This window comes from Penicillium cataractarum (genome assembly GCF_028827025.1).
Source record: "Penicillium cataractarum strain IBT 29864 chromosome Unknown utg000001l, whole genome shotgun sequence".
Classification (NCBI taxonomy): Eukaryota; Fungi; Ascomycota; class Eurotiomycetes; order Eurotiales; family Aspergillaceae; genus Penicillium; species Penicillium cataractarum.
This window is the reverse complement of record NW_026622737.1, coordinates 3,149,316-3,177,315: the sequence shown is the minus strand read 5'-3', so window position 1 is coordinate 3,177,315 and position 28,000 is coordinate 3,149,316. Positions and strand designations below refer to the sequence as shown.

At 50.3% G+C, this 28,000-nt stretch overlaps 8 protein-coding genes across 8 annotated transcripts; 2 read left to right on the top strand and 6 right to left on the bottom strand.

Annotated features, from left to right (window-relative positions):
- Window position 1: 1 nt before the first annotated feature.
- On the bottom strand, window positions 2–3,072 carry N7496_001095 (ATP-dependent helicase; the record flags this gene model as incomplete). Its single annotated transcript, XM_056694026.1, has 2 exons — window positions 2–2,647; window positions 2,704–3,072. The coding sequence occupies 2 exons, from the start codon at window positions 3,070–3,072 to the stop codon at window positions 2–4; spliced, it is 3,015 nt and encodes a 1,004-aa protein (XP_056560755.1).
- A 2,513-nt stretch (window positions 3,073–5,585) lies between these two features.
- N7496_001094 (acetamidase/formamidase family protein) lies at window positions 5,586–6,545 on the bottom strand (the record flags this gene model as incomplete). Its single annotated transcript, XM_056694025.1, has 1 exon — window positions 5,586–6,545. One exon carries the CDS (start codon window positions 6,543–6,545, stop codon window positions 5,586–5,588), a length of 960 nt encoding a protein of 319 aa, XP_056560754.1.
- Window positions 6,546–8,265: 1,720 nt separating this feature from the next.
- Window positions 8,266–9,526, bottom strand: N7496_001093 (PP2C family serine/threonine-protein phosphatase; the record flags this gene model as incomplete). The annotated part of the gene is made up of 5 exons (XM_056694024.1): window positions 8,266–8,645; window positions 8,786–8,888; window positions 8,949–9,243; window positions 9,296–9,405; window positions 9,461–9,526. The coding sequence occupies 5 exons, from the start codon at window positions 9,524–9,526 to the stop codon at window positions 8,266–8,268; spliced, it is 954 nt and encodes a 317-aa protein (XP_056560753.1).
- Window positions 9,527–10,090: 564 nt separating this feature from the next.
- On the top strand, window positions 10,091–11,179 carry N7496_001092 (cytochrome b5-like heme/steroid binding domain-containing protein; the record flags this gene model as incomplete). The annotated part of the gene is made up of 1 exon (XM_056694023.1): window positions 10,091–11,179. One exon carries the CDS (start codon window positions 10,091–10,093, stop codon window positions 11,177–11,179), a length of 1,089 nt encoding a protein of 362 aa, XP_056560752.1.
- A 300-nt stretch (window positions 11,180–11,479) lies between these two features.
- On the bottom strand, window positions 11,480–12,094 carry fkbp3 (peptidylprolyl isomerase family protein FPR2; the record flags this gene model as incomplete). The annotated part of the gene is made up of 2 exons (XM_056694022.1): window positions 11,480–11,648; window positions 11,868–12,094. 2 exons carry the CDS (start codon window positions 12,092–12,094, stop codon window positions 11,480–11,482), a joined length of 396 nt encoding a protein of 131 aa, XP_056560751.1.
- Window positions 12,095–12,510: 416 nt separating this feature from the next.
- On the bottom strand, window positions 12,511–14,331 carry N7496_001090 (Glycerophosphoinositol permease 1; the record flags this gene model as incomplete). Its single annotated transcript, XM_056694021.1, has 6 exons — window positions 12,511–13,190; window positions 13,255–13,623; window positions 13,681–13,832; window positions 13,895–14,011; window positions 14,070–14,119; window positions 14,191–14,331. 6 exons carry the CDS (start codon window positions 14,329–14,331, stop codon window positions 12,511–12,513), a joined length of 1,509 nt encoding a protein of 502 aa, XP_056560750.1.
- Window positions 14,332–15,109: 778 nt separating this feature from the next.
- On the bottom strand, window positions 15,110–16,183 carry zrfB (low-affinity Zn(2+) transporter ZRT2; the record flags this gene model as incomplete). The annotated part of the gene is made up of 1 exon (XM_056694020.1): window positions 15,110–16,183. The coding sequence occupies one exon, from the start codon at window positions 16,181–16,183 to the stop codon at window positions 15,110–15,112; it is 1,074 nt and encodes a 357-aa protein (XP_056560749.1).
- Window positions 16,184–17,371: 1,188 nt separating this feature from the next.
- Window positions 17,372–18,161, top strand: N7496_001088 (uncharacterized protein; the record flags this gene model as incomplete). The annotated part of the gene is made up of 2 exons (XM_056694019.1): window positions 17,372–17,600; window positions 17,662–18,161. The coding sequence occupies 2 exons, from the start codon at window positions 17,372–17,374 to the stop codon at window positions 18,159–18,161; spliced, it is 729 nt and encodes a 242-aa protein (XP_056560748.1).
- Window positions 18,162–28,000: the final 9,839 nt, after the last annotated feature.

The window sequence follows — 28,000 nt, the reverse complement described above, 5'->3', positions numbered from 1 at the left end:
CTCAGCGCATCTGATCGCCACTACCGCCGCTTCTCTCCCGCTTCATCCGTTCCTCCCATCCATTCATACTACGTCGAATACCTAGCGTCCGGCGCCCTGTCGCCGGCGGGGCTTGTTGGCGGACCTTATCCATCGTAGTGGTGTAAAACGTCACGGATCGGACACCGCTGGTGGACCTCTCCTGTTTCACTTCGCTTGTCCCGGTTCCGGTCTCCGCACCTGCTGTGCTATTGACATTCCCTTGCGCTGGTTGTGATGTCAGCGTTCGGGCAGGTTTCATGGCGTCAGGTCGGGACGGAGCCGCCATCCACGTGTAATTGCTGGGCTCGGTAGGTTCAAGAACCGGCCGAGAGGGATGAAGTGGCCGTGGCTGGAGACGGTGGGAAGAGAGCGAGGGTGGCACAAAGTTGACACCTGACCGAGAGTTGTTCTGGGGAGTCAGCTGGTTTCTCGTGGCCGACTGAGCTGGCGGACGGGTGGCTGGGACAGGCTCTGACTTTTGGGCAGAGGACCCTGGCCCGCCAAAGAAGTTTGAGATGCTGGCTTGGGTGAGGCCGTCTTTACGGTTGACGTCACCAGGCGTCTTTGCTTTGCCTGTTGGGCCGGCTCCAGTCGTAATCGAGGATGTCGTGGACGACGTCGTTATATCCTGGTTGGCAGCCGGGTTCACGGCAATGTAGTTTCGAGCCGACGTAAAACCCCCTGAAGACATTGTTGTAGCAACCAGAAAGTTGGATGAATTGCCCATGGTATGATTGCCCGCCGTCGTCGGCCCATTGCTGTTGGGTCGCCTTCGTTTTGGATATGGCTCTTGTATTGGGTCATTTGGGCCTTGCTTGCCATTCCACTCGATGTTCTCGTCGCGCACTTCCTCGCCTTCGCTAGTCCACTTGTCATCCAATAAAGAAGGCAGAGACGCGAGATCCTTACACATGTCCTCGGGCGACGGTCGTGGCCGGTGCAGAATATCAGACATTCCATATACAACCTTCTCATGGAATTGAGGGCCTTTCAGTCGAAAGCGTGTCTTGACCAGATTGGGCGGTAGGAATGGCGTCAAAGTCGTAGATCCATCTTCCCCTTCGCCCATTCGAGGTTGTTTCAACGGGAGACTCAAGTATAGAAGCGCTTGTGCTCGAGTCATTGCAACGTATAACAAACGTCTTTCTTCATCGACCACTTCAGCTCGCGAGTGTGGAATACTGCCGTTATAAACGGCAGGAATGAAAACAACAGGCCATTCTAAGCCCTTGGCGGCATGAATCGTCGATATCGTGACATACCCCGAGCCTTCCTCACCCTCATCCTGTGTTTGCGCCTCCGTGGCCAAGGCGACATTGGCCAAAAACCGTGACAGGGCCTCTTCCCCCGGATTGGATTGTTGCTGCTCAACGCCTTCGATTTCGGGTAGGTCTTCCTCGAGATTTGCCTCATTCTCGGAGGCTGCAGCATCGTTAGCTTGGCCCATCAGCTCTTTGACATTCGCCCAGCGACCGTCTTCGTCCAGCGGGTAGGTCTTGAGCAGATACTCTTGGAATGAGAGGCTGTCGGTGATGTACTCCAGAAGTACACAAGGGGCGGTTGCATCTTGACAATCCTGCAATTTTTGCTTGGATGCCTCGATCAACTTGACTAAAGAGCAAAGTCCTAGTTCTGCGGCTTTTTGTAATTTTTTCTCAGTTGATCGACGACCTTGGATCACGTCTTTGATGAAGGCCCATAGAGTAACTTGAGCCTTTTCTGCACCACTGGTCAACTGCTTGATAGTCTCGTCACCGATTCGCCGTGGGGGAACGTTAATGATACTCAGCAGGGCATCCGAATGGTCTGTATGGCTCACAACCCGAAGATAGTTGAGGAGAGTCTTCACCTCCGTTCGATCGAAGAACTTGCGTCCTCCTACCATCTTGTAGGGAATTCCTGCTCGGCCGAACGCTGTCTCGATACGGGTTGACAGCGAAGCAGACCGAAGGAGAATCGCAAAATCAGACATGCGCAACAAACCACCCGTCATCGCCACGCTTCGTTTGATCTCAAGCACCATCCAAAGAGCTTCTGCATTAGGATTGGGCAGTTTCCTCAGCACAGGAAGGGTTCCAAAGGTATGAGTAGCCTCGAGTTTCTTCGCCGGTCGCGTAATGTCTTGTTCGATCACATCTTGCGCAGAATTCAAGATTGACCCCGAGGAACGATAGTTTGATTCTAGCAGAACGACCGAGGTGTTGGAGTACCGTTTTTGCATCCGCCTCAAGTTCTGGATTTCTGCTGACCGAAACCCATAGATACTTTGATCGGGGTCACCGACGATGGTGATGCGCCGATTCTTAGAGGCAAACAGATTCATCAGATCATATTGGATGATGTTGGTGTCTTGAAACTCATCCACAAGCACTGTTTGCACATTCGAAACACACTCTGGATGCTCTCTGAGAAGATCGCCACAGCGCAGAAGCAGGTCGTCATAGTCAAGCAGATTCGCGGCCGCAAGCGCCTCATCGTAGGCGCGATAAATGTCAACGAGTTCCAGCTCCTCTGCTTTGGCACGCTCAGCCAATGCGCTCGGAGAGAGGCCATGAGCCTTGTGTTTGGAGATCCGCCCTTGAGCCGCTCTGATATCCATGCTGGAATTCAGACGCTTGATGATTCTCTGATCGAAAATTAGCGATTTCCCAATAGTCAAAGCTGAAAAAAAGACAAACTCACCCGAATAATAGCCCGAGTATCATCCGAATCCGCAATCCCAAATCCTTTGCGCAGCCCAATCAAATATCCATACTTGACCAGATACCGCCGACAAATTGAATGGAAGGTACCTAGAATCAACCGAGACTGCAATTTCTCCCCAATAAGCTTTCCCAAACGCTCACGCATCTCCCGACTAGCTTTGATAGTGAAAGTGCAGCATATGACATCTTGCGGTTGATAGCCATGGTGAGAAAGCAAGTACGCGACGCGTGCAGTGAGCGTTTTAGTTTTGCCCGAACCCGGAGGCGCAAGTACCTGGAGGATCGGGGCGGAGGAGGTAACCGCTTCACGTTGAGCGTGATTCAGACCATCAAGGATGGGATCCATGACATGCCGTTTGTTTTGAGGGATCGAAACCTCGGAGGGGATCGCTCAATTCGGACCGGTGGTTGGAGAACCCAGAGCGGCAGGTGAGACGCGCTGTGAACGCGGTGTCATGTGACATCACCTGCGAGGGCCCTCGAGGTATGCTTGGTGGGTAAATAGGATACTAGAGTTATCTGCGAGGGATGTATGGGATAAATTGATGCAATTCAGATAGTAAGTCGTATAGACAAAATTACTCCATTCAGACTAATGGGTCGCTGAGAGGAATTGTAGCTAGTCCCGTAGTGGGGTTGAGGTACCTTGTAGACAAGTACTGTAACTATGCACGATGTTTGAGCTAGAGAGTGTATAGAGCTTGGAAAATTAAAAGCATCGCTCCAGAGAGTACACTAGAAGTGGATTGACATTTAATCCAAGCAATATCTCTATACCCGACCTTTGTGCATATTGCAATCATAGATACCGACACGGAGATGGCCGAGTTGCTCTCGACGTATGGGGCTAAATCTAATCATCGAAGTAGGATAGACCACAGTCCACTAGCACATGGCACATTAATTGGCCAGATAATTCGGTCGGGCTATTCCTAAATCATATACAGGATAAAAACTCGTCAAGCCCTAGTTCCCATTTACTTTACCGTCCACCCAATAGAGGAAGGACACTACGACAATCTGTAAGCTATTATCGACCCCGCAACGAATCACAAGGAGTACAATTTCTTAGATCAGATACCCCTCTCACATGGCGTGTGCTGCAGGTCATGAGTCAATGGCGACGCTCTTATTGGGGGAATCGAATATCCATGACAGATTTGGAAGGATACCACCGTCGACTGCCTTGTGTCCAGGGAATGAAAATAGATTTTAGCTCCTAAGTATGTGATTACCTGGCGAATGAACGTCTAGGCTGTCAATCACGCCATCGACTCTCGACAAGATAGCCTACTAGCCTAGTCTCCTTCTTAAGCTAGCCTGGCCGGGGATATATGGGTTAAGTCCGGAGCAAACGTCGCCACTCTAGGCGATTGGCGAGGTGTACTGTATTCAATGTCTAAAAAACCAGGGATAATAATTGAAGGGTTAGGCGTAGTTTCTTTTTCTCTATACGAAGGGAAAGATGCCCGCTTCGTGGACATGTGCTTGATAAGGAACTGTCTGTTCGTGAGATCATGTAAAGAAATATGCGGCTGAGTGAGGTCATATGATTGATGGGCATATGGGAATGTTAGATCTGCCAGGTAGAACATAATCTCCATGTCTCTCTCTATTCTGATACACTTGATTCCTTCATACCCATCCTCCGTACTCTTTTGCCCTCATCGCCCTATTCTTCGTACCTGGACTGTACCAAGTCACAACAACCATTAGTGACAAGGCTAAGCCATTAGGCATCCCAAGTAACATTGCCTTCTAATTAAAATCCATGGCTTATCGCTTAGGAGAATCGAAGAGCCCAATTCCCGACTTTCCGGGGTTGGTTTGCCAGGTATGGCGGCCGATATCGGACACCGAGAGAACACGGACCTTATAACACGATTTTGATGGCAAGAAATCAAGAAACAAATACCAAGCAGTCAGTCTTCTAGTACTTTATTGCTTATTTTTCCGGCTTCGAAAGGAAATGTAACTTGTTGGGGATAAAATCGATGGATCGCATTGAAGTACCTAAAGAGGTAGCATATAGGGAGCTTTCCGGAAAGACATCTGGAAAGATGGTTGGAAGATACTTGTAACATACGTATTGAATGGAACTTGGGGCGCAGATAGCGGTTAATTATTTCGACTTCATTATGCCTTCTCCGCGGACGTCCGCGATTGCCTGTCATGGCCAGAGAAAGTCTTCGTCACTAGACTCACTACATACGACTCCATAACGGATCACATTTGCTCGATGTAGTAGAATATCCGAACGTAAGTTATACCCCGCGGGTATCGTCCATCAGCTGCGACTCGAAACACACGCGGCTCTTGAGAATGGTCAATATCTTGCGTCATCGGCAGAATGGCGCGAGATATGTAATATGCTGATGTGGTTTAGTTATGAGACAGAACCTTTGCGATGAATTCTGTTACGATGCCCTCAGACTTAATCAACGGCTCAAAAAACCAAATATGACTGAGCATTAATCCAGTCATTCATGGGTCAGATACTCCGTCTATCGTGAATCCAGGCCATTGGGGCCCACGGACCTGCCTTTTACGGTATAGATAAAATCACGCACATGATGTTAAGAGGATAACGGTGAACACGTTCTTGTGCTCATTAATATTCGCTCGCCGCTCGGGGTATGTCCAAAATAAATGTGTGGCTGCTATGCAGGGTAAAAAAAGAAAAGAAAAGAAAAACACAAGGCTAAGTCGCATCCATGTATGTACAATACAAAAATTAAAAAAAAAACAGAGCACTATCATCCAACACCCCTGGGTATCACATCACGCAAAGCACCCCGCAAATGTCCGCAACTAGAGTAACTTAGAACACACCTTCCAAGGATCGTGATCATGAAAGGATCAATCGGAAGTGAAGATGCCCAAGGGAATATTCATGGACACCTCGTAGTTAGGCACATTAACAATCTCAGTAATGTGCAAGTCTCCGGCAACGCTAGCCAAGATATACGCCTCGCTCTTGGAAAGGCCCTTTGTGTGAACGAGCCATTGGATGAGGCTGCGGGTAGCACTCTTCGCGGCCTCGAAGAGGTCTGGACCGACGCCGAGAGCACCATAGGTTCCAAGGTCCGGGAGGGGGTTGGGTATTTGAGCGCGCGGCGGGGTCTGATACTGGGGAGCGGTGACCCAGGGCTGGTTCTTGATGAGCTCGAAGCGGAGGGTTGCTTTGATGGGGGTTTCGATGGCGGTGCCGCAGACTTCGCCCTGGCCCTGGGCGGCGTGACCGTCACCACAGCTGAAGAGGGCACCGACAGTCTGGACGGGAAGGTAGACGGTTGAGCCAACGCTGAGCTCGCGGCAGTCCATGTTACCACCGGCGTGGGTTGGTGGTACGGTAGAAAGTTCTTCGTCGGTGGCCGGCGCGAGGCCCATGCAGCCTAGGAATGGTCGGAGCGGAATACGCATATCCTTGAACTGAGCGTAACCCTTCTCACGGTCGAGAGACCAGATCTTGATCTCGGGCTCAGTGAAATCCTCTGCCAGCAGACCGAAGCCGGGGATGATGGCGGACCATCCCCAGTCTGCGACTTCGAGGGCTAGAACCTCGACCTTGAGAACGTCGCCAGGCTGTGCATCTTGCACATAGATCGGACCGAAAACAGGATTGGCGATGCCGAGATCCAGCGTCGTGATAGCCGATGCGTCCGATGCGGTGTTGAGCTGGCCGTTGCTGCTGTCGATGGCATCAAAAGAGACCGTCTGACCGGAGGAGACGGTCAATTTGGGTGCAATCTTTCGAGACCATTTCACATGGCCGCAGTCTCGTCCGACGTGGAAGTTGTTCCAACTTCCGGATGCCATACTGGTCGTGGTTGATTTAGTATGAGTCAGTGTAGCAGTCATCGGGAGCGACGGCAGGTTGATGACTCTCGAATTGTTGGAAAGCGATATCGGACGCGAGAAGAGGAGCAAAGTGACGGAAGGGCGTATTTAAAGAAAATGGAACAGCAATAGCGAAGCGGAGGCCTGACCCAAGCACCACGAGACGAGACGAGATCCTCTTGGAGGTTGACCGTTAGGGAAGGTGGATAGAGTCGGATCTTCCAGGTTGAATAATGCTTGTTCTTGAAGGGATCTCCACCCCGGGAGCCGATTTCGTCGCCTGCCTAAAAGGGTTTGACAGAATTCCAAGGGACTGGGCCATCAAGAGCTTTCGTTGGAGCCTCTGGGGTTCATCTAGCGAGGGAATGTAGAGAGGTTCTGCAGGCGCAGGTTGGAGGGGCGGTCCACTCCGGCGGAACGAAGCGACCTTTCTTATCCGCCTGCTACATTGGTTGAGGTTCGGATGGGAACATCGTCATTGTGTCACCGTGGAGATAACCTTGTCGAGCGGGGAGGAAAGAGAGTTCCCGAAAGAAGAATGAGGGGCGAACCGGGCGGACTTGGGAATTTTTTGGGAATTACGGGATATACTTTTACTTTTTTGGTACGGGAGAACGTTTACCACTGAGAGGGCAGGAGGAGTACAAGTAAAACGAAGTAGTTTCTTTTGTATATATCTAGTGTAAGACTAGGAAGGTGTTAGAGGATCAGACCGAGAAGATGGAAAAGCCGAAGCCTGGTTTTGTCGAGAGGGCCTGAACGAATTAAAAAAAAGGCAACCTTATAGGGTGCATGAGAAGATCCAAGGTTGTGATACGAAACGCAACGCCACCGGAGCAGTCCTGAGAAAGGCAGGCCGTTTGGCCTTTTTGGGTCCGCTCTGGTGGGGTTGAACGCCGAGTTTGCAAACCTTTTTTCTTCTTTCTTTTTGCATTAGTTGCATTAGTTGCATGACCTAATCGATTTCTGTTTTTAAATATAGTTTGCATTTGGTAGACCTTTAGGTGGTTACCTAAATAGTTAACCAAACTAACTATAGACAAAAGAAGATGGAAGTTTGTTGATACAATTACACTCCCTTTAGATCCGCATGAAAACATGTTTGCTAAAAATACTGGAAAATGTGAAGACTCCGCCCTCGCAATTGCACACAACCACCTTCTTGTTCGGGGTAAGGCAGAGACCCTTGCAGTGGGACTGGGTGGACTTGGCCCGATTATGCAAAACACAACCGCAGTAGTGGGCCGATAGGCTTTCGGAAAGGCTGGACTTAGTGTTTACTAGTAGACGAGCTGCTTCAATAATATATGTTTTAGTAGTAATAAGTATATCTACTGGATCGACTCCGATACATCTCAATAAAGGCAAAGCAGTACACTTGTAAGTGACTTTACTTTATCCCTGTCTATAACAATGAGTGCCAGGCAAGGCTTCCGCTCTTGGTATTAGTCGTACCAAATTAACTGACCATGTCTAGCGAAAAAAATGTAGTCCTTCCCAAATAAAGTTCAATAATATTCCCGTCTTTTTAATTCAGCCTTCTACCTCCATCTTCTAGTCTAGCTATATGATCATCGCCTAGTTAGTACATACCATATCGCTTCCACCTCTTACAGTTCCCAATCACATCACGGGTTCCCTCCCCCCCCGGTCATCCCAGACTCTTCTTCTCTCCACTCTCCCAGCATCCATCGTAACATCACGAATGCTGCCCATCCAACATCACAACAACACACGAGGCATTATCACTCTTGGGACGACTAGCAATACTACTAGTCACCTCTTGTGCAATATCATTGGCTCGCATCCCCCGCATCGACAGCTTCATCACGTGCTGAATCAAGGCCGTGTCGTCGGTACGGTCGCTCACCCCATCCGATACGATAACGAGTAGGTACCGACAGGTTGGCTGCAGTGTGCGCCGTGAGGTGTAGGGATCGTTGGATAAGAAATCACCACGAACCGACGCCGATGACGACGAGGCGCGCCGTTCTCGAGGCATCGTGCTTTCATCCTCCACGGTGTTGACCGGGTTCTTGTACTGCAGGTCGCCCAGCGCGCGGGACATGTTCAGGGATCCTGTTCCATATCCCCCGTGAGTATCATTTCACTACCATAGGGATGTTTGTTCACCGGGGAAGCCGCTGGCCCCCTCCTTCACGGGCTCTCGGGCCCTCCCCTTTGGGGGCTGGTCTAGCAAGGGCCAATCTGCAACTCACCGAGCCGACTGATTCCGTTCCGTTTTTCCACGGTACCTCCAGCCTCTTTGATGCGAGCTCGCTCGCTAGGCACTTCGGGCTTATGTGCTTCTGTAAGTCGACGCTAAAGTTTGCCGATTAATGACCGTTCTGGTTTCCTCGGTTGTGCGTGACAAAACCATACAATGTGATAGGGATATTCCGTTTTGGGATCCCGCTCGGCCAAGATGACATGCGAGTCGCCTAGATTAGAGACTACCAGCTCCCCCGTGGTTAAGTTGATCAAACACACCGCCACTGTTGATCCGGATACCGCGGGCTCGACGGACTCGCGCATGAAATTATCCAGCAGCAGGCCATCCTCCTCGGCCAGTGCGGCCTTCATCGCGGCAGCATAGTCGCCTTGTTGGAGCTCGGGTCGTTGGGCAAGTATATTATGGAGGTTCTTACAGGCGTGATCTGCAACGACGCCGGAGCCACTGTTTAAGTCAGCATGTCTCCTTGTGGCTTTCGTTGAAGAAAACCGCTTACTGTCCATCGTATATTGCAAAGAATGCAATATTGTCATCCGTTTTTGCGGGGAAGTGTTCCGGCAGGACTATCTTGTACCGGTCCTCTTGGAATTTTCTACTTCCTTGAGCCTGTACCTCATGGTCAGCCTGCCACTTCGCAGAGGATTAATAGGGGGGTTGCTACTTGACCTGCTCCAACGTCGAAGATAACAAGCGCGTCCGATGTAGACATGAGCATATTGCGGAGCATCTGGTCTCTCAGAGCTCTGTGTGCGAGGACCATGTTGGAGCATAATCAAGCAGCTTTTGAGTTCAGTCCCAGCTGTCCACATATTTGCCCCAGATTCTGACGTCGCGTGCTGGTGATGGGGTCCTGACATCATTCGATATTCCCGTAGCTATGAGACACTTATGCTTGATAGAATTCGCCTATGTGAAAGTTTCTTGCGCATTCTTACTGGCCTTACGAATCTTAAAATCGCGGGAGAGCGTTGATTTCGCATACTTAGAAATATATGAGGCGCTAGCATACAGGCAAAGTCATATGTAGTGGATTGATTACCAGGAGAGATCAAATCCTAAATGCTTCAAATATATCTGTCTGCTGAATGTATTCAAAGTTTCCAAATACACCAAAACACTCTCCTAATTTAGGCCCAGCTGCATGCTTGATTAACTCAAATGTATAGATCTCGATCCCAAACCCGCACGGACCACCCGTCCAGCCTCGGGCGAATTTGTAAGTCGAGGCACAGTTAACTCGCTTTCGCCGCTCTCTATCCCCGCCGCTTCAACATCTCGACGTTCCTACGACATGGGCTGGCCAGGCGTGGGGAGTCTCGCTGCCACTGCGGGATATTTCTTCTCTCGCAGCCAACCTAACACTGACAAGAAGTCCCCGGATCCAACCTCCCCCACCCCGCCGGACTCCAGATCCGAGCCGCCTTCTCCTGCCGCCGATGAACATACTCCGGAGAGCCATGACGCTGACGTCTCGACATCTCCGCCCCTAGTTGATGAAGAGGATGGCTCTCAGAATACACCCAAGGCGTCGGCATCAAGTGCGCCACCACCAGTCCTTGCCGTCCCCACGTTGAGCCTGAATGATGACTCAAGCGACAACGACAATGCTACCGGCGTCGCGAGAGGCTCGTCAGGCCAGACGAGCGTGAACGGCTCAAAGACACCGCAGACAACACCCAACGATGCGCCTACTAAGACAAGGATGCAACCCCCATCTCTCGTGGCGACGTCGCCGCAACAGCCTACCAACACAACCAACACAACCACACCATCCCTCATGCCTCCACCCCCAATCCCACGCCCCCGACAAACCCCACAACCAAACAGAGCCCCTCCAACCCTCCAACCACCCCGATCAAGCGCCAGTTCCCTCCACACACCCCCATCCGCCGCCGGTCTCCGCGTGCCCCCCACCTCCAGCAGCAGCAGCAGCAGCAGCGGCAGCGGTCTCAGCAACAGCACCCTCGCCCCAACCGCAGTCAAGAAACAAGCATCCCGCAAAGTAGTCCTTGAACCAGGCTACTCACCCCTAGACTGGGCCGCGCGCGCCGCAAACCCAAACAACCAACTCCGCGGCGCGGGTCTACCCCCGGGACTGCTGCGGGTAACCCCGTCCATGCTGAAGACGCAGAATGGGCGCAAGGGCCGAGATGCTTGGACGTCGTATCAGGGCAAGGTTTATAATATCTCGCCGTATGCGCCGTATCATCCCGGTGGGAAGGGGGAGTTGCTGCGGGGTGCGGGGAAGGATTCGGCGCAGTTGTTTGCGGAGATTCATCCGTGGGTGAATTGGGATGGGATTTTGGGGGAGTGTTTGGTGGGGATTTTGGTTTCGGAGAATGATATTCAGGCGGAGAATGGGTTGGATGCGATGGATTGAGAGTTGTTTGTAGGTGTGATGCGACGTGGGTTTGGGTTGCCAGAACATAACTGGCTTCACATCTGAGGCTCGTGGGCATTGGGTCCTGTGTACATGACGAGCGAGGTGGAGGGGGTGGTTGTAAGATACATTTCTACACATACTAGACGAGAGATACCCCATTGTAATAGATTGGCGCATCTTTACTATGCGCCGTGAATTCCAAGACAGTTGCGAATTGCATCATTCCAATGATTTCGGGGTATATCATTTGAAAATAGGTGATAACCAATACATCATAACGCAGTATACACATCAACTCTACAGCTCATCCTTGTCAACGCCCTCGATAGCAACGAGCTCAGTCTCGAAGATCAGAGTTGCGCCACCGGGAATGGGACCAACGCCGCGGTCACCGTATCCGTACTCGGGGGGAATAGTCAGCGTGCGCTTCTCGCCAATGCACATGTCGAGGAGACCCTGGTCCCATCTACAGCGAAAAAGAGAATTAGCCAATTGACCCAGAGTAGCCCGAAAGCAAGCCTCGCAACCACAAGCGGAGACAGAAACAGAAACAGAGGGACGGGAAGGAAGGTAAATGGATACAATGCACCAGCGATACTTCGCGACACTTGTAGCCATTCTCAATCCCCCTTCACCCTTCACCTTCTCATCTCCCAGTTTCCACTGCAAAAAGAGCCAAACTCACCCCTTAATAACCCGACCAGTTCCCAACTTAAAGTTCAGCGGGACATTGCGCTTAAAGCTAGAGTCGAACTCCTTGCCGTCGGACTGGAGGGTACCGCGGTAGTGCATGGAGACGTTATCGCCGTTCTGGGTCTTGCGCGTGCACTCGACCTTGTGGGTGACTTCGATGCCCAGCTCGGCGGCGCAGGCGAGGGAGGCGAGGGAGAGGAAGAGGGTGGTGAGACGCATTGTGGTGGTTGCAGTTGTGGTTGTTGCGCGGATAGAGGGTTAGGCAGAAGAATTGGTTGTGGAGGATTAATTGAGGTGGTGGATGGAGGTGATGAGGACAGGTTGAGCAGAAGGAAGAGGGGAGAAGAGGGCAACGTGGTGGAGTGCGGAGGCGTTTGGCTCTGGGGGTTCCGCTGGTGTGGGTCTTACTGTACATTCTGTACTTGGAGACTTCCGGAATGGGTGTGCAGATGGAGGACTAGTTTCTATTTTGTTTGCAACGTGGCTTGTATTACCTGGTCTCTTTCCTTGATCTCAAACTAAGTTGCTATCGGAGAATTAGAATTAGCGATTATTGACTCCCAGTCAGTCAATGTAAGGTACCGAGGTCAAGTCTCCATCTTCCATCATCTTCAATGCCATCGCCTTCGCCAGACTCAAGCTCCCTTCGCAGCGGTGGCCTCAATCATAGTATCCGTGGGAATTCCTTCGTCCGCCTGAGCCTTGAGGTCATCCTCTCCCATAGCTCCATCCCATCCATGCGCCACAAGATAAGCCCGGAACTTCTCATCGCGCAGACGCAGATCCTCTCCAGAAAGATCCGGCACAAAGAACCAAGTCACCAGAACGCCGACCACTCCACAGATCGCAGCAATGATAAAAGTCCAGTTCTTCCCAAGATTATTGGAAATTGGCTGAAACGCTTGGGTTCCAATCGCTGCCCCGGCTTTTCCAACTGCAGCCGAAAGACCGTAGCATGTTCCACGCACGCCGGTGGCATAGGATTCTGAGGACAGTAGGCCGAGCATATTACCCGGACCAAAGTTGCCGGAGCTCTGCATGAGGCCGTAGAAGACGATGAAGAGCGGGATGATCTTGGTAATGCGGTCAAAGGCGCATCCGATGATGAGGCCGAAGATGAGGTATCCGCTGAAACCAATCATCATGATGTTCTTACGACCGACGCGGTCGCAAAGGAATGCGCCGAGGAAGACACCTGGGAGGGCAATTGCTCCGAGAAGGAGTTGCCATTCACCGGTCTGGAGAATAGTGCCATTGTGAACTACATTCGAGATGATTGTGCCCGAGAAGACGCCGTTGGGGAAGGTGACAAAGTCTATAGATCCATAATCAGTGATGAGTCGAATGCCAACACAGTATCCGTGTACATAGAAACTTACCGTAGAGGAACCAAGCACCACATGTTCCAATCAACGTCTTCCAGTAATACCGAATGACAAGCTTGTACGGAACATGTCGTTTGATTGCACCACGGCGGTACAGGGTGGAATTGAGCATGCGGATTCGAAAGTAGAACACGGAAAGCGGCCAAATACATCCAATTCCGAAGCACACTCGCCATACGGTGCTGTAGTGCGACTGCTGACAAGCCGAAAGCACGATCAAAAAGATGGACACTGCGAATGGTCCACCAAAAGACAGAGGGAAGTTGGTCACCATGATGAAAGCTGGACCTCGATGCTTGGGCGTTAGGTCGTTGGCAGACTCGGAGGCAGATGTCGACGATGCAGGATACTCGCCGCCAGCGCCTTCAAATGAAGTCAATATTTGGAACACTAGGAATAGAATGATGAGCATAGTCATACCAAACCCGACAATCCCACGAGCGACGGTCATCATCCAGAACATGCCGTCAATGGTGACACCGTGCGATGCGGTGGCCAAGATACCTCCAATGACGATCATGAGGGTGGTGAAAACGATGGCAATTTTTCGGCCAAGGTAGTCGCAGGTCAGACTAAATTCAAACCATGAGCGAAGGCCGACTGCTAGAGATTTTCAAGTGATTTAAAAGCTTACCCAACAACGACCTGACCGATAACTTCGCCCACGAGCAGCGCATTGGATACGCGCGTACTGACAGTCGTGGTATACTCTTTGGGGTATTCCTTCTTGAGAAGGACGTTGGTCATAGTCCTGTAGTGGCCAGCCCATGAGCGGGGTCATCGTAGCAAAAAGAGGGGGCCACACTCACATGAGGTTGTTTTGGTATCCATCACTGATAAGAGCGAAGCCACTGGCGAACTATACATTTCCCTCGGTAAGCTCTTGGTTAACAGAGATATTCTTCAAGGCTAGTCTTCACGGTCACTCACGATCGTAAACAGATCCGACAGACTCTGCCGCTTCTTCGAGACCTCGCGTGAGGGGTCGTCCACAACATCGACGCTATCGTGAACCTCGGCCGTGGAGGCATCAGCCTCTTCGGGGACGGCTGGGGCGTTTTCAATGGCCATGTCGAACTCGAAAGTGCGCTGTTCACTGGAAAGGCCTCGACCGAGAGAAAACAAGAGAGAGTTTAAGAGAAAGCAGAGTAAAACAACAAACCCTCGTGCTCGTACTGAGGAGGGAAGCACCCGTGCGCACGGGACTCTGCCAGGGTCTCAGGGACCAGCCCTACAGACGGAATTTGGTTAAGCGCCGCCATGGCGTTCGCCCCCAAACTTGGCTTTCCCGTCATCCCGTAGAACAAACCGATTCGCCAATTTTTTTTTGGCTTCGCATTCCAGTGTCAACCACATGGTCCACCACATGGTTGATATGTCCGAATTGATTGGCGTTGTGTGGGGAATGTGGTGGATGAGAAGGATCCACCGAGTAGTTCAGACCAGGCAGTTGTGAGGATTTCAATGGAATCGATGAGCACGTGAGCACGATTTGATCCTTCGAGAATGGTGTTTAGATTTGATTGGAAGCTAATTACATCAATCCAGGACATGAAGCTCGGGTTTGAAACCCCGACAATAAAAGCAGAAGACATAACACCAGTAACTCCTTCCAGAACCAAAACTAACGCCGAGTATGTGTGCGCCTGCGCTAGTGAAAGCTGCACGCTGGAAGCAAGGTTTGCCCCGTGGGTATCAAATGCATGTACAGATGACCAGGGATCACTTCAGACAGTAGAAGTAGAGAATCCCGCACTTTTGGACTTGTAAAAAATGGAAACAGCGAAATGAGAAAGAGGTCATCGGAAATCAACCGAGGTCGTAACAAGAAGAGGAGGTTGTCGTAAAGTTAGGCCCATTTGCCCAGCAGAGCCATCAAGGCAGCGCCCATACACAGCAGGGTGAACGCGGCCAGCACCTGGCGGATAGGAGCTTTGCGCATGGAGCTGCTGAACATGAACTCGTGCGCCATCAGCTCGACTAGTGCGGTGTAGATGAGAATGCCGGCAGAGATGGAGTCGAACACGCCGTTGACAATGAGCGTGGTTCGTCCCGTCGGCGGGTAGCTGTTGCGGACACCTAGACCGATAGCAATGGCAATTGGGGTCGAGATACCAAAGGCCAGTCCCAGGAAGTAAGGTGTGAGACGCTTGGATTTGGGCCAAGGAATGAGAGCCAGTCGGGAGCCTAGACCCAGGCCTTCGAAGGTCTGATGGAAGACCAGGACGATGTACAGAGTGGTAAACTCGGCACCGGACACAGCCAGGGTGAGACCGATGAAAACGGAATGGAAGATGATGCCAAACTCCAGAATGAAGATGGAGGTCAACTGGGCCGCATAGTCCTCACTCACGCCGGCATCTTTCTCAGAGTCGTCAGAATCATGGTGCTCGCGGGAGTGGCCCAGGTGGTCTTCACCGGGCATGTGGTGACTCTTGCTGGGATGCAGTTCCTCGACCATGGGCTCGGCGGTGCCGATGTGAGAGTGGGCCTGTCCTTCCTCGTCGTGGGAGTGGCCGTGACCAGAGCCAAAGTGGGAGAATCGCATGACCATCAGCTCGACAAAGAACAGAACGATGATGGTCATCAGGATGATACCCTCAACCCAGCTGTATTCGGTGATGGGGCCAGTCAAACAAGAGTTGGTGAGGGCCTCCTCCGCGGGAGCAAGAAGGTGGATGAAAGCAGTTGCGATGATGACACCTGATCCAAAGTACTTTGCGATGAAGAATGCCCATCCAGGCACTCCACCTTTCCCACCAAACTGCCGAGCAAAGACGGGGAAAATAGCACCGAACATGGATCCAACCATAATGACGAAGATGGAGGAAATGCGGAGACCGATGCGGCCATCAAACTCATTACCGGGATCACAAGGGTCGGCGGCGCGCTTCAGGAGCGCATTCACGGGGTCCATCTCCATGGTGAATGTGAGTACCGGGTTCTCTGTGTATCAAAGAATCGAAAAGGTGAAGTGGCTTTGCAGTGGATAGACCGATCTGAAGGTCAACGGCAATCGCACTTTCGAATGCCGGGCGGCAAATGATCAGATCAGGTTGAGGGAGAGTTGTAAACACTTGTGGTGAATAGGAGAGATGAGGAGAAGATTTGACAGGTTGACCGTGGAGGGGGTTTTCCAAGACAGACTACCAATCTTGTGTGGGTGCTTCGCAGTAATGGCCGACACCCCCAAGGTCCTCGATGTTGGCGAAACGGTCCAATGGCTAGCGGCGAGACAACCAGGTTGGCCTGTCAAGATCAAACCCTAACGCAGCGCTACTGCCTCCGTCAATTAGGCGCGATACGCACGAAATAATGCGATTGAAGGTCCCTTGGCAATGCACACCGCACGGCTCAGAATGTAGCAGAGACTTGTCCGTTATCTGCGTCGGAGAGGCGGGATGGAGGATAGGGTGGTTTCCCGAAAGCGTCTAGTACCAAGATGCGGTAGTACCAGGGAAAGAAGGTATGGAATCACCAATCCACCGCCCTCTAGAAAGACAAAAAGAGGTATACTGATCTCGAGTCTCACGATTGACAGAAGGAGGGTTTGAAACCAGTACTGACCCCCCATCAAACTCTGCGGAAATCGTAGCCGGAGTTCCCAGCGGCGGGGGGGGATCCATGAGGACCTTGTTGGCCTCGAAGACGTCAAAAGATAGAACTTTGCACGGAGTACCCGGTACTTCTGATCACATATTAGTCATAGTGCAACTAGAGGTACCGGGTACTTCCGGTGTGTTCCAGCCTTCTACCAAGTGAGGACCTTGGGGACGGTCAGTCTTTTCCGATCGCGGTGGTTGGCCCCCGGTCACGTGGAATACAATCGAGCACTTACTAGCCAAGGCCATGACGGAATGACTAGAGGTACACTTGGAAGAGCATCAAATGGTCATTGACGATGAACGCTAACATGGACGAGAAAGAAACAAAGTTGTTCCAGCAGAATTCTTTGAGTACAGGGATGGTGATGACAGAGGCGTGACCTTTCGCCAATCACAGGATCTGCCGGGCGGGGAGCTTCCAGGCAGTCAGGCACTGACTTGATGAGCTTCCAGCTTGCTACCGATCTCTTGGAGTGCATCTCACACATACATTCAACACATACAGCATGGCCCCTATCCGTCGTTACTTGCGTATAAGCAAATACTCGGTGCTGGAGTGCCGCATTTACCTGGACAATCCATCCGACTCGCGATGGCTCTTGAATCCACGCGATCCGGTTCTCCAACGCGTCTTCGCTGCGATTCGACCGTTAGTCCTGCCCAAGTTGCGGGAGGAGAATGAAAGGCTATGGTCGCGCAAGAAGGGCAAGCCCGTGAAGGATGTTATTGCTGAAGGTAATGAAGCTCCTGTCACTGGTATTCTCAAGCTGCGACTAATGTCATCTTACTCCCGCAGATGAATTCGAAGTAGCCATCTTCCTCCGCGAGTCGCGAACCCGTCATGCTTTGTTGACCCGCAACAAGACTTTCCACGAGCTGGATAGCAAGAAGAACCAAAAGTTGAAAGCAGAGTCCGGGGAAGATTTGACGGAAGACTCAGCGGGCCCAGCCCAGTCTGTCAGGGCAGAGGTTATTCTCGATAGTGACGACAGCGAGGCTGAGGTCGATTTGCGCAATATTCCCGAAACAACAGGAGAGGACAATGATCCAGAAACTGTCACATTATCGGAAATTGGGGCAGAGGCTCAAACCGGAGAGGAGGCTGCAGGAGATGAGAAGAAGATGCGCTTCAGCACCCATTACGAAAGCTTCAACATTACAGGATGGGTGCTTTGCTTGCTCATCACTCGCAAAGGGGACCGGGCTCAGGGTCGCACAGCTACATCAGAACCGAAACAGCCTCTTATGGAGGAATGGATTTCCACCCAGGCCCAGACAGGTCTGGGCGAGGACTGAAGGGTAGAGCAACGGCCCTGCCAGTCTTGTTGCCTGACAGCAGACCTGAAACACTCATGCTACAGTACAACCTGATGCTACCCCTCTCGTGTGGCTGAAGATAAGCTGCAAGGTTCAAGCCTCGTCTCCGCCTTGGAAGGCGGGTAGCCGTAGTGGCGTGACCTGTCGCAAGGTGTTCCCTGTGATACATACCTAAATTGCAGAGTTGCAGAACTGCAGACATGCCGGGCTTCCTGGATATGACAAGTACTCGTACAGAGACAGTTTCTTATGGCTGCCTTCGTCACTGGACACCTGTCACGAGGATATCTCCGCCCTGCATACAAGAGCCATGTTGCCTATTCCCGAATCGGCTGCTGCAGCGTGCAGTGTACCTTCAAGATATGCGCATCTATGAGAAGAACGGATGGCCACGGATGCAATGATTAGGACCCCTGGTATTCGTTACGCAGGTGGCGGTCACTCCAGTTGGAGTCTGGCCTGGTCTCGTACCGCCAGCTTCCTAGAACCGCTAGGATTAGAATTTTGGCAGGGGACGGCTAGATATTTGAGTTGCCTACGCCGTGGCTGATCTCAAGGTGCATGGCTATCGGGAGACGCCATTTCCGAATTGAGCCCGATCGTTCCATGTCTCGGTTGAGTTCATGATAGACAAAATTACTCTTGCAGAGTGGAAGAAGATGGATATCAGAGAGCTCTCGGCTTCGTGCACCATGGCGATTACTCTCCTGATCATCTCCAAGGCATCACAGTCCCACCCAGCCTCAACTCTTCAGCGCACAGCAGGACTCTGGCGGAGCTTCATGTGGCTTTGCTCTGGCGGGGCCTCGGTTCGCCGTTTGTTTCCAGAAAACCACGTCGAACGCGGACCCACGCCGTGAAACAGCCCGTCTCCTCCACCACCTCCCGTGACCTTCCCCATAACCCCATTGGCGGTCAACACCTTCCCGAATCCCGTGCAAGACTGAATTTTTCTTTTGGTTGATCTAGTTACATACTCAGTTAGGGAACTGATTAGGTTGTCTTGAGATTAGCTTACTTATTGGCTTGATTTTCTCCGTACTCCCGTCTCCGTACTTGCCGACCCAGTCTGCTGGGAAACCGGGAAAGCATCCTAGCCAGTCGGATAGAGATTAAGATGGTAACGTGAGCTAGCGAATAGACTATCTTTTAGGAATTGCGTAATTATCTATCCAGGCTTGAATATTCAATACTGTCCTACAGAGGAAGGAGTCGTGTCATGTAGGGTCTTTGTATAAAATATACGACGATATACTATGTAGACTACTCGGATTCGACGGTACTACTGTAAACCCAGCTACCTGTCTACCTGAATCACCAATTAAACTATCAAACGAATGTCAAACCGCATTTGCAAACTCCTATATTTATCTAGGAGAATCATGAATTGAAGGGTAACCACGAACCTTGGAACCAGCTCAACGAACCTCCCAATCAAGCAAAAGTCAACCCCTTTTGCCACGTGCTGGCGGGGCCGAACCCAAACAGGCAATTCGCCGTTGATCCTCGTTCCTGAATCGCTAAAAAATCCAAATACAGTAATCCTCAGAGAGTTATCGGTTATGCGCACCAGAGTAGAATACAACCTAGAACTACTTCACGATACTCAGCAGTACAGTAGTAGCGAACTAGATACATAATACAGAGACCAATCACTACACCTCGCTGAAAAACCTTTGAACTTCCGTAATCGCACACTCTCCTTTTTCCCGAGGCCTCCACTCCCATTTCCAACGGCGCGGAACGGCGGCCGGTGCACCCCCATTATTCTTCAGTGGAGTCTTGCACCGCCCTATTCCCCATCGGACTCTCGTTTATTGAAGTTTCTGACCTCTTAGCGTAGCAGGAATCCCACTGACCTTTCAAATTTCGGGGAGGAAAAACCCATTCTTATTCATTGTTTCTCTTTTCCCCCTTTTGCGTCTAATTTGTCCCACATTGATGGAGTACATTCGCCACTGGTTTGTTTCCTGGGCCTCTTTGAACTCCACAACTCCTGGCTCCAGTCCAGTAGCAGTACACTGACTACAGTAACTTTTGGATTGTGGGAACCGCTAGAGCCGCGAACTTTATCCGGCTGCCAGGTACAGGCACACCAGGCACCGAGGCATCTCCACCAGGAACAGGAACAGGAATAGGCACAAACGGACTGTATGGAGAAGATGGAGAAGCTATGGAGTATACTTGGCATCCTTTGACGAATCCTACCACTCTGATCTGCTCTTTTTGATTTTCTCAAATCCCGGTCGCACGGACAAGACCGATGTCCATTGTGCCCACCATCTTGCCGTATAGGGCTGTGGTCATTCGCACACATTTGCGATTTGGTCCCGTCAACCACTTGGCTGGGTTATTTGCCTTTTTGCCTTGCTTTGGTCAGGATTACGTGGAATTGTAGCAGGAAGAGCGGCATAGGGTAGTAGTACTCCGTAAACCTGGAGAAGATATCCAAGGATGGAGCAGACTAAGTAACTTGAATTTGGTCCAAAAAACAGGGCAAGACGTTACAACGTATGCTTAATTTCGGAGTTGCGGAGATCCAACTTCCGGGGCATGCCGGAGAATTGATTATTGTACACACTACTGTCAGTTGGAGAGATGGGCTCTCCAATTTGGAGATTGCTGCAGTAGTGTCTGCTACTACGGAGTTTACACTCCGACTATACAGGACGGAGTACACTTAGCAAGAATGCATACGCATCATCTCCGTTTGTACCGCGATGCTATTGAAGATAGTACTACGGAGTCGATATCCATTACTTGAATCGCTTCAATCAGCGATCGGATGCCGAGCACGCAATCAACGCCACACGGGCAGCGCAGCGTCGCCTCGGGATAGTAGTGTAGGATGTATGGCGTAGTTTTGGTAGATCTTCTCTTTGAAACAACCCTGGCCCAGTGATGTGCGGGATCAACCCTGGGGAGCAGGGGGGTTTCGGCTGCGCGATGAACGAGTGGCATTGCATGTCTGTACACCTGCATGATGCATGCTGCATGTCCATTTGATGAAGAAGAGGGGCAAGGGCAATCTATGCACCATGCACGCTTGGCCTGTCCTACCCGCTGTATGTTTAATTGAGGATATGCAGTGGACGGAGTAGTTTATCCGTCCTTACGCTTGTTCGGACAGGTACATTAGCGACGGATGTCTACAAGAGAAAGAAGATAGATGATTACGGAGCAATGTAAGCCATGAGATTACCGGACTGATGGATGTTTCCTATTAGTATCATGTTGATAAGTGTAGGTATGGGATGACCGTCAGCTTAGAAACCGTGGCATCATCAGCGACAGCCTTGGCCAAGCTCCGGAGGTGAATCGGCTGTGTTCTCCGTTAGCGGGCGACGACTTAAAATTGGGTTCCGCATTGGCTCAATGGCTAGGGCTTTTCTAATCCTGCACTACGGCGGTACTAAAGCACGACAAAACAACATGTAATCATTTATGATTACTATTCAAATTCCGATTCCCTTACTGTACGAGATATCTTCCCTCCTTTCTATTCGTAACCCTACCGATAAGCATTGCGAAATTCCACGGGAGAGACGGGAGCGACAGCCCTTCGCTTCGACCGGACTCAAGAATAGCTTCACCACTAGATCTTGGCCGTTCTTTGACTAGATAATCGTCCGCATTCTATTTGCTGGTTATTTTGAATCAACACCACGGGTATTAACCACGGTCGGTGATGGGTCCGGCGTCGACGGTGAGACTGTCAACCCTGGGCTTGATTAGATTTTTTTTAGCCTCTTTCATTGGAGTGGTGTTTCTTTTCAAGTTGTAAGGAGAACAAGAAAATTCGCCTCCCCCTGAGACAACAGTCGGCCGTAACCTGCTACCTGTACCTGTAAGTACTCCGTACAGTAATCCCCATCCCCCACCTACCCCCGGACGTAGACCGTTATCTGAGCCACGACGACCAAGAAAAAAAAATAAAAAGGGTTAAAATAAACGAAAGAGACACGATTTGCAAATCAGCATTGTTGACGTGTCAAATAATCAAGGATAAACACCATGAATTTCCTTTTTCCTTGTCCCCTTTGGTTCACCCATCGGTCCGAGAGTCAACCTGTACAGACGAATCATCGTTGGAAGCCGAGTCCCTGCGCCACAGAGAGCTTTATCCTGATCCTCATCGATGTTGGATGCCTGAACCTTGGCATGGGAGGAAATCCGGTAGTATAGGCAATACGAATCGGTGAAAACCCGGGTCTAACTCGACATTTTTACTCCGTAGGGATTTTCCAATAACGGTAACAGTAGTAGGACTGTAGTAACAAATAATTCAAAATTATTTCTCTGGCGCTTGGATTATTTCTTTGCTTCTTTTTTTCCCCCTGCGATCGACACGCTAGCACGTGTCGCTTATCCTGACTGGCTGGACCCTATCTTTTTTATTTTTTTTGCCTCTTCGGCCCCCCTCGATGGTTGTCGTTGAGTCATGGATATTTTATTGGGGACAAAGGGAAGTTTATGTACAAAGTACTTGCTTCGTATACTTTGTGGATATAACGCTTAGACCTGTGCTTAGACTCCTACGCACAACGTATTTATTCAAATATCTCTTTGACTAGGGTGTGCATGGCTTAGCTTGACAGGCCATAAAAAAAACCAATGACGAAAAAAAAAATCAGACTTGGTTCCTCCGCTCACCGCATAAGGAACCGTCTTGATGGAGACTTGGTGGGGCCACGGGAGATTGCCCATTCCCAGTTGTCACCTCGCGTGGTTTCATGATAATTTGGCTGGTGAACTCCTTCGTGTTACTGTAGAGGAGAATCGTTGGTAAACTGAGATAAGTAGATCGTGTAGGGTGTACAGAATGTAGTAATTTAGGTATTTATAAAGAGACGATGGAAAGATTATGTGGTTTCGAGGGGTGTCTCAGGCCAAATTATTTCTGGATTATTCTAGGGATTGTAATTGCACGTTCTAATTAAGAATCAATCATTAAAATTATGACCCAGTAGTGATCCAATATACCCTACGTCTATACATGATACATAGTTAATATTATTTCTTTTTTCTGCTTCTTCCCCCTTTCCCGTCCCTACCCACTAGTGGTTCACCAGAGACAGAAAACGCCACGCGGGAATATGGAAGTGGAGAGCTTCTAGAAAAACTAAAGGAATTTCCATTGGATTTCCCCTTGGGGCTGCATTATTCATCGGGTCACGCTAAGTAAGTCAATCGTAATAATTCCTACGTCAGATCAGGTGGATACTCAGCCTCCTGTTCATGGCAGGGATGTTCGATGGGGAAAGTTAGGCAGGCTGCACTAATGTAATTTAGTCCTACTTGTAGTTTACTCCGTACGCCGTAATAATGATGGTATTCCCGTCGTGGATCGCTTCTGGCTATAAGAACGCTCGTGCTCCTCGGCCGTAACTTTTTTTCTCTTTTCTCCCTCTCCATCATCCGTGACTTACGTGAACTCCATCTCGAAGTTATTAACTGCTACTATCTGCTATCTACTCCTGCTACTACTAGCAACCTACGATATTCTCTCCACCCAACCACACCACACCACCATACTCAAGATGCCTTCCATCGGAAACTCCAGCTTCCCTCCCTGCCCAGGACCTCCCCCCAAGGGCCCTCTGCCTCCTTTGCCCAAATAAATCCGCCCATTCCCAATGACCGTGACGACCCTGGTGCATATCCCGGCCTAGCCGGGACTGCACCCACGACCTGGGAAGGGCTGTTCCCCTTCGGCATGGATATGAAATGACCTCTCGCAATCGATCTTGGTTCCCAGCTACCTGATGAAATTCCCTCTGGATTCGGCCTCTTGTCAAAAATATCGACCATTCTAATACTCCTACTCTTCGACCAATCCGCCTCTCCCGTTTCCCCCGTCGCCCGCTCTTACGCGACAAGACATAACACGCGGGAAACCTCCCTCGCCGTGCATCCTCTCGGCCGCTGCATATTCTCCATTCAACCTACTGCAGCTCTGGCTATGCGCTCGTGCAGAAGAGGAGGGGTAAACGACCCGCTCGTTTCACCTTCGGTCTGACGGAGGGCACGGAAAACAAAGCGAAAAGCATACAATTCCTGCTTTTCCTTACATTATCTTCTTACCATTCAATCTCACCCGTTCCAATGAGCGGGGACCCAGCGCCGGCGCTACAAAGGGCCCCCCGGCTCGGCTTTCGACTTTCTGCATTTATCAGCCATCTCGATACAACATTTTTATTTACATTTTTTTTATCTTTCGACCCGCTATTCGGGATTTGGATAACTCAGCATCCATATCCATCCGGGCGTGCGGGGGGTTGCAATCTACCGAATCTTGGTCGATTACATCTCTGACGCGTAGATGCGGAGATCGACATGGTCTCCTCACCAGCCGCGGCTCCAACAATTGGCTGGCACTGCTTCGCGCTGTTCCTGTGCCCTGTTGACAACGCTCAGATCATCTCAGATCACCTGCACGCTGCGATCGGCCTTTCGTCAATTTGACGTTGGCCGGGACATCCCTCGGGGCATTTCTCTTCTCTTTTTCCTTTCCGCCTGATTATTCGCAGGTCGAACTGACAGGTCATTTCGACTCTCACCATTTTTTGTAATCCTCTTTTCTTTCCTTTCTTTGATTTTCTTCTTCTACCGGCTTTTCCTATTTTTCGTTTGTCGTTTTAGCCGCTTGCATTGTTGGGCCGATTCTGAATCAACGGCATGTATCATAGACTTTTTATTTTTTAATATACCCCCGCAGAAGCATTTTTTTGTTCTTATCATCAAATTGATCATCACACGATGTCATGCATAATCTTCTCATCTTCCTAACTGTAGAAACTATATTAAACCCCGAAACAGGAATGAACAATAACTGGATGAGGAGTAACGTGATGCATGTAATCAGAATAATGTATATGTGAATCATATCCGCTGTCGCAGCAGCATGAAACACCATTGCCCCGCTCGTTTCACCACCTCCCGGTCGCGATCCAAGTCTATGCGCCCGGCGTAGCAGGGATAATAACAAGCGAGGCGCAAGGCGCAATGTGCAATGCGGCGGTCGTCAGACGACTGACGCAGCACGGGACACGAGGGGGTCCTTGTCTTTTTCTCCGCAGTAGCTGAGCTATATGGAGCATGGAGTACAGGATGATCTTGTTGTCTTTCTAGTTAGCATATACTGTGTAGTTAGCTATATTTTTCTGAAGTATATGCAAATCAAATATCTCTCTTGCATGGACAAGGTCCACACCTACTATGCTACCCGCCGGCCGATCGGATGTGCCACCGATCTGGCGCGACTCTTATCGAGAGTGATGGCCATGCGCGATATGAACATGCATGGCGTTATTTTAGTCCGACGCATGTTGCGCTGCAGTAATGGGTATGACGCCAGGCTACAGGATACAAGATACAGACAAGGCATGCCATAGCCATAGACAAAGCAGAGGTACTGTAGTTTACAGCGTATCTAGCCCCTCTTCCTCATAACTACTCTCCTGCTCTTGCCGGTTTCATTCCCCTTCTATCTACGTGCATGGCCAACTCATACGATTATGTCGCCAGCCCCACGTGAAAAGCACGATAGCGGCCTTGAAATATAGAAATTAGGAAAGAAATGCGAGTGTGTCCGCGTCGGCCGGATAGACCTAAGGCCGTTGAAATCCAGGATGCGTATCCAGGTAACTGGTATGCCCTGCGATTGGAAGAGTTCCCTGCCAATAGTGATGGTGCCGGGTGCCTGGGCTCTTGGGAAAATGGGATGCCTTGGGGCCCATGGGCCATGGGGCTGAGGTGGATATTCCAAGAAACATTAGAGTCTTGGACTACTATAGTTACGAGCTTTGATGACTCGATGATCGGTGATTCTTGGGATTGGCGGCGGGCTCGTGCGGGAGTCCCGCACAGCTGTTGGTCCGTTCGCACTTCAACGTCGTCATCAACAAGCGAAAGGAAGCCGGAGATCGCCCAGGCTGACCGATTGCTGAGGCTATTCATGCCCGTGGACCCGAGGCACTCCCCGCTTTAGGAATATGGGCTTTGAAATGAGCTTTGAACGATAATATTGACCCGCTGGCTTTCATGGGTTTGGTGGTTGAGCCCCTGGCCCCTCTTCCTTCCCCGCAAGAAGTAGAGACAGGGCTCTGGCCGTGGGGCCGTTTTACAACTTCCCGTGCTTTGACATTTCTATCGTCTTACTGTACTCCTCTTTTTCAAGGCCCAATTGTCAATGTTCTAAACATATCTCCGGGCTGTGGCGCAACCACGTGTTGTTGTGAGGTCATAGCGAGCCGCGATAAGAGCGCCTGCTGTGAGACGCAGGGATGCTGACATGGAAACAAGTCACGGAAAGAGCAGGGATTATTCCAGATACGAGAGAAATACAATGTATGCTTGGAAGACTACTTGGCAGGACATCTTAACCTCCTGCCTTGTGTGGAACGGAAGATGATGGGGATAGAATGGACTTACGAGGTATCGTGGTGCGCTGTAACTATCTGTCTCAGATAGAATACGAGAGTGCTGAGGTACATACTTCTGAAGCATAGCCATCAAGGTATTGCATGATTCTGCGGGAATATTCTCCTCACAAATCATTTTCACAGGTCTGAAGTCAACTTTTGATCCAAACGTTGAATTCAATTGGTCGGGTAAAATCGCCAGCATCGCAACTTTCGGCACTGTCCGTATGGGGTACTCCGAGGGATCGATAGTACAGTCTCAATCAACCGTGCTCCCACGCCACTTGAATCTTAAAACCCAAGAATCAAAGAAAGTGCCTGAGCTACTTGAATCAGGGACAAATAGCCGGATAGACTCTCCGAGAAACTATCCACGAACCAGATTGTCGTTCCTGGGGGTTGATTGATGTCCCTGCGTAAAAGTTAATATTCGTCCCATTCTTTGTATAGATTTTGTGGCGGACCTGGAATTACCTTTTCAACCAGTTTTGCCTATTTCAAACCAGCACCTATTACTCTCAACGTAAATTACCCCTCACTATAAGGTTTATAATTGCCCTTCGACCTCGTTCAGAGCAAAAAACGGTAGTGGGAAAAGGATGGGACTTGATCATGACTTTTTTTAGATGCCCGAGTTTATCCCGAATGGTATCTACTGGCACATGACCAGCTAAGATTAAGTTTGCGGCTGAATACGCGCATAAGACTAGTCTTGCTTCAATGTTTAGAAATCACTGGGTAATTGTCGCTGTGGTTGACGGAATTACCGGCAGATATACCGTCGATTTCAATGTAACGCGCCCGAGTATAGAGATGGTGATTACGAGAGATTCGAGGCATGGTAAGGCTTCGGAGGCTAAAGGCTACTTTGCAGCAGTAATTGATTTGATCCAGCTCTCCCTATCAAATCGAAAGGGCTGCTCGGCGCTAACGAAGCAGCTGAAGGAGAAATAGGAAGAACCATGTGTGGTCTGGTTTAAAGGGCTAGAGATGTAGATAGTAGCACGTTACTTGCGAGACGAAGATTCCTCTCCCTTTCATTATTTCGCTACATCTCGATAAAAAGCAAAAAAAGCTCAACTAGCAGCTGAATCCAATAGGATCATTAACATTAGAACAGGAGTATTTGGTTGCATCAACCGGCAGATCCACTGTAATATTCTCAAGATGGATATCCTCGATGCGAATGCGGTCACAACCACTGGCCGCTCTACTGCACTGGAGCTTCCCTTGGTATTGAAAAAGCACTGTGTAGGGCCAGACTTAGCGGAATTACTGCAAGAGAGGTTTCTAGGCCGTAATATCAAAGTTCAGTTCTTTGAATCTCGAACCGGTGGATTCTGAGCCGTTGAATCTTAATACAGAGAAAAAAACATTTGCACCCGAAAGACTGAC